Genomic DNA, 6,000 nt, shown 5'->3' on the forward strand with positions numbered 1-6,000 from the left:
GATGGACGTTTCGAAGAGAGAAGAGGAAAAGAGACTTTACTGAGTGCTCCTCTCCTTTATCAATAGTAGGAATAGGAGGTTTTAAAGCTGATGCAATAGCATCACTGCAATTTACTTAATTATCTGTGGGTTATAAATCCCATAAGAGCCTTACAATTTCTCCTCCCGTTTTGTTAACAAATCATTTAACTGTTCTTGGACCAGCAACGTGCACGGTTGGCAAGGTTTTACTTTATCAAAAACATATGATTGTTTCTGGTGACCCTTACTTTAAAAAAACCTGTGGATGAGCCACATTATAAGTTTAAGAATGGGGAGATTAAAGAAGAGCCTCCCGCATGTGCGCAGTGCCCCTGGCCGCCACGAGGGGCGCTATTTCCCACCTGCGGTAACTCACCTGGGGTTTGTGCGGTGACGGGAGGGGGCTCCGCTGATGAGCCTTTTAGCACATCAGTCCATCCGTGTGTGGGCAGACGGTAAGGTAGGACAAGCTTGTCACTGGCAGCTCTTCCTGGCCCTAATCTTGTCTCCTTGATGAAAAAAAAAATTTTGTTATGGCCGCTCTTGGAGTTAATACTTAAATCTGATTTGTTAAAAAGTTCCATGGACTCCCCATCTCAGGACTCGTACACCTTCCCTTTTGGGTTTCCTTTCTGCCTTTTACCAGCCCGTGCCCCTCTCTTCCTGGTACCACTCGGAAATCTGGTCTTCCTTTTGGGGGCTTTGGTTACATTTTCATTGAGAGGATATTTGACATCACTTAGTGAAAAATCAGAGTAGCAGATTTTTTTTTTTGAAGGCACTGAAGATTGAACCCCACTAAGCATGCACTCTATCACTGAGTGTACCCTCCCCTGCTCCAGATTACAGATTATTACTATTATTTTTTTAAATTAAGGCTAGCTTTCCAAAGCATGCCACTTCCCCAGGGCTTTGGCACACTGGCTCACAGGGTATTTCTCACTTCTCCGGAGGCCCCAGCTGGGGCTTTGGCGTTCCGTCAGCTCACATCCCCTTGTCTGCACGTAAACATGCTCAGCTGTCAGTTTCCCAATCCATCAAGTCCCTGAGCAAGAGTTTTGGGGGCCATTTCTCCCCTAAAGCGAGTGCTCTGAAACGGGGCTGCTGGGAGCTTGGGCCCCACAGTCCAGACGCCTGGCTCACATCTTGACGGTCACTAACTGGCTTCATGACACCGGACAAGTTCTTAACTGCTCAGTGCCTCAGCTTCCCCACTTACCAAAGAGATGATAATCAACAGTCCCATCTCCCGGAGAGCGTAATTCTGAGAATGAAAGGGAAAGAAGCAGTCCACCTGACGTGCTTAGGGCGGTTTCTGGCCACCGTCCGTGCTCAGTCCGGGTTCATGCGTGGTACTGCTAGTAACATAGCAAACCCACTTCTGTGTGTGGAGGTGGGTGGGGGGCAGAGCTGGGCCCTGGTTCGGCCATGGTGGCCTCTTCCTGGCTGTCACTCAGCAGGAAGATGCTGCTACCCGACCCCTCAAACCTTCCCTCCGTGAAATCTCCAGCTCCGCACCACGAATGCACAGTGCTAGGTCACAGCAGATCGTATCACCAGCTCACTGTCCTCAGAGAGGCTGGGCCATTCTTAATTTCCTTGTTAGAGCTTGAAATGGGATTACAATGTGGTTTCTGGTCTCTCCCAAACCTAACAGGGGTGGGACTTCAGGACCTGAGGGAACCCTCAGCAGGGCCCTGTTCAGGACCTTGTCCAGAACATTTTAGATACATATACATCTCATGTAAAGGAAAGAGCCTGCAGAACAGAGTATTCTGCGACCTTTGTTGTCCCTGTTGTTAGATTTGGGACTCAGCCTGTTGAGTGAGAAGACCATTTGGTCCTTCTTGGTGCTAATACAGCTGATGGATTTGAAGAAACGGCACTGACACCTTTACTGTCTATCCAGTGGTCAGAATTCCTTCATCCTTTCTGGACAGTTTTAGTTCTCTGTCTCTCCTCCTTACCCCTTAGTTGGTTCAGTGTTAAAGATTACGTGCCCTTTGGGGTTGTGATGGTCCGTTGCCGAATACGGACCACAGGTCATTGTTATCACCATTTTGTGGACTGTCATTTTGGCCTTCGTGCTCTGCTGTGTTAAAGTCACAGAAACCATCAGTGAGTTCCTCGCGGCCAGAGGGAGGAGGGCAGACAGGTGAGAAGTGCGGGCTCGAGCCCGGCTGCCCGGGTGTACACACTGCCCTTTTACTTACTTTCAGCTGCGCTGCCTCTCGGTGCGCTAGCATCTTCTCTGCACGGGGGAGAGAATAACCACACCTACCGTCCGGCCTCATTCGGGAGGACCTGTGGATGTGTTCGTACCTGTAGAGCACTTAGAATGGTGCCTGGCTTGTAGCAGACGTTCTGCGAATTTAGCTCTTACCGCTATTGTCATTCCTCCTTTTATATTTGAAGAGAGACAGACGTAATGCAGGTCCCAGGCCCCGACAAAGAACTCGGGTGAGTGACAGAGGCAGATGTGCGTATGTCCAGGTTCACGTTGTGGATGAAAGGATGGGCAGGCTGGGCGGGTATATGATGAGCTGGTCTTGCCTCCGAGGCATCATCTGACTGGCGTGTCCCATAGCTTCTCAGTGTCTTGATTCCTCTTCTGTCTCTCACAGAGCTGTGCAGATCACACAGAGCGGGATCTGTGGGGCTTTAGACCCCGATCCCTGCCCCTACCTTCCATCTCTCACCAGAACCCTTCGTGGCGTCACTTGACCGAGCTGTCCCATCAAGAGTTACTCTTTGCCTGCTGCCCCAAACTTGTCCACTGGGGACCAGTTCCTTGGCACTCTGGGGATTTTAGGAAAACATATTTAAGGATGGGTCTTGACTTCTCTTTGTGCATTTAAACACACCGGGGAGAGGAGTCAGCTAAATGATAGTCGTGTGTGGACCACCAGGAACGTGGTGCTCACCACACCAGGCCACGAGACCAGATTTCTTGCGCAAAATCTGCAGATAGGTGAGCTTTGCTTGTGAATGTTGAGTGGGAAAAAAATCCCCCAATGCAAAGGGCACCTCTGAAGCTTAAGTCTAGCAGTAGTCATTTATCCTATTTCCACAGCTGTCCAATTTCCACTGTTTTATTCAGCCCTGGGGATCTTACGTTAGCAAACCACTAAATACACCAATTCCTTAAACATGTGTGCTTTGTCTAACACCACAAAAGGTAGCGCAGGACAAAGTGAGACATGTAAGAAATTCTCTAATTAATGCTGGAAATGTATCTATGTTCTTTTTAAGCCTGTATGCACAGTCCCTGTGATTCCGCAGCGTCATTAGAGCCCTCGGAAGGGTCCTGGCACGTTGAGCCTCCATCAGTGTAACGCGACTGCCCTCTAGTGTTAGTACAGAGAATGACACCGATGTTCACTTTAAGAAAAACGAAATGTTTGGCAATAACATTTTATAGGTCCTTGAAATTTTGGAAAACTGTAAAATCATCAGGCAGTTAGTGTAGCTAACACACCCATGAGGCCAGCAAGGCAGAATGAGGACACTCTGGATCTAGGCATTCTCTTCGCAAGAGTTGAAAAGCAGTTTTTAGATATTTGTTAATGGAGTTCTTGAGTAACTTGAATGTGACTTAGTGTCACCCCAAAATTAGGTTCCCACAGAATAGTCTCTGAGCACCTTGGAGCCCAGGTCAGGGCTCACCAGAAGCTGATAAGCTGTTATGGGAAGGCTAGTTTTTCCCTCTGGCCACTTTTACAGGGCAAAACCTCAGACAAATAGCTTTAAGGATCATCACCTTCATCATCATCTTTAGTCATCCTCTATCATTTACGAAAGTATTAAAAAAATTATTTTGGAGGGGAGGAGGTAATTAGGTTTCTTACTTATTTTTTGGAGGAGTTACCTGGGATTGAACCCAGGACCTTGTGCGTGCTAAGCACGTGCTCTACCACTTGAGCTATGCCCTGCCCCCTGCAAAAACATTTATTAAGGCCATTTGTACACGCTGCTGGACAGTGGGAGGTCCAGTGCTTCCTGCCAGTCTGCAGCCACGAGGGGTGTCCTGCTCACGTGTGCAACCTTTTGTGTGTTTCAGGTGACCCGGGTCCTGCCAGCTATGGGAGGAATGGCCGGGATGGTGAGCGAGGCCCCTCAGGGGTGGCGGGCATCCCTGGTGTGCGTGGCTCCCCAGGACCTCCTGGCCCTCCTGCTTTCTGCGAGCCAGCCTCCTGCACCATGCAGGCTGGTCAGCAGGCATTTAGCGAAGGTCCTGACTAGTGAAAGGCTTAGTGCTGCACCGCTGTCGGCGTAAACCACGCTTGGAGAGGAAGCTTGGGAGAGAAGCACTGCCAGAAGCGAGGGCAGGGGGACGGTGCCTCACCTTCAGGTTTATTCTGAAGACCCACCTGACAATCAGAAATCCTCTTGCCTTTCCTGTGGACGGGAGCCAGCAGAGCCATCAGTGGCACAAACAAAACCCCTCCCTTGTAGTAAATTTACAGTCCTGTCCCCAGGACCTTAGGCCTTAGCGTGCATACACGTTGTGGGCCACTGCGCCAGGAAGCAAGAACAACGGTTTGGATACCTCAACTGCGGTGGTTACTTTCCTTTTGTATTTGGATGTTGTTCCGGCGCTGTAGAGGATTACCGGACTAGGTACCAAGAGACCCCACTACGGATGATAGAATCGGTGCTCAAACTCCCCATCAGTGTGCGCGCTCGGGAGTTGCAGGGAAGGCTGGACCACATGGAGTGACTTCCTTACAGCTGTGGTGGTTTTCACAGTCAGCGTGGATTTTTTTGAACTGTACTGCATCTCCAACCTGTTAATATTTTGGGCTCTTCTATGTGAAAGCAAAGAAGGAATTTTAATATCCTACCATTCATAAGTTTTATTGATGAGGCTATTTATTTTAAAGGTTTGAGGTAGCATCTCTGGTTGTACCAAAGAAGCAATAAATACGATTTCTTAACCTTGCATGTTTTCTTAGTCGTATTCAATGAAAAGAAGTCTGAGCTGATTTAGAGACATTAGAATTTTTTCAATTACTGGTATTTCTGTAGGCATGCTTGTAATATTAATACTGTTTTTCTATGGAGAAATTAAAAAGCCCTTACTGTTCCTGGGAGGGTGTTATCATGACAGAAGTTCTTTATATGTGTGTGTGTGTGTGTGTGTGTGTGGTGGGGGTTGGAGAGTGGGGGCTCGGGGTGATGGGGAGGCCTGCATGGACTTTTTTGAAATCTAACAAACATGGGATATGAAATCTAACATATGGAATATGAACCCGTACCCCACAAAAATGCACAAGTGCATATGCATAAATATGTTTGCATGTGATGTCTGAGATCTCATGGACCCCCTCAGCCTAGCCTTGCTTGGTTTCTAGGTGAGAAACCACAGTCTTCATTTCAATGCTGTGTTAGTGCCCTCCTATTTAGAACTTCACTGCTGCGAAATGATTTATCTTCTGCCATTTTTCTTATAAAGGCAGCTCAGCTGGAGCGCTGCATTCTTACCAATAAGATGGGTATCGCCTGGCCACTCAAAGCCCTTCATTACCGTTTACACAGTCACGTCGGCTTGCTGTTTTATCAACATCTACATTAACTGTCGATCAGACTTAATAGATGAATTTTGTGTCGCGGTGCCTGTGACTTGTCCTGGGCCGGAGCGCGTTGCTCAGAGTAGTCGGCATCTTCCGTGAGTTCAGGGAACTCCGTTCTCTCAAGTCAAAGGGAGGGAGGGTTTTTGATGTTTTTTTTCCTCATGTGTACTTTCTACACATTTAAAATTTTTAGTCCCATTTGTTTGGTCAAATCAATCATTTCATAATATATATTTGGGTTTCTTTAAAACCGCTCCCGGCATCTGGGCCTGTGCTTCTGGCGTGGACTGTGTTTAAGGGGAACGCGCGCAGCCTGACCGCACAGATCAGCGCCATTCACCACCGGGAAGGGCGCTCTTCCTGCGCGTGGAAGAGATGATCCTTGAAATAGAGGTATCTGTTACAA

General features: G+C 48.1%; 1 protein-coding gene across 1 annotated transcript in view; it reads left to right on the top strand.

Annotated features, from left to right (window-relative positions):
* Positions 1-4,963, top strand: part of LOC105096779 (uncharacterized) — a 28,466-nt gene extending 23,503 nt beyond the window's left edge. Inside the window, exon 4 of the mRNA XM_031466476.2 lies at positions 4,082-4,963. Within this exon, the coding sequence (XP_031322336.2) occupies positions 4,082-4,297 (216 nt within the window). The 3' untranslated portion in view covers positions 4,298-4,963. The remainder of the gene's footprint in view (positions 1-4,081) is intronic.
* The last annotated feature ends 1,037 nt before the right edge of the window (positions 4,964-6,000 follow it).

The sequence above is a fragment of the Camelus dromedarius genome, chromosome 15 (genome assembly GCF_036321535.1).
Source record: "Camelus dromedarius isolate mCamDro1 chromosome 15, mCamDro1.pat, whole genome shotgun sequence".
NCBI classification, from domain to species: Eukaryota; Metazoa; Chordata; class Mammalia; order Artiodactyla; family Camelidae; genus Camelus; species Camelus dromedarius.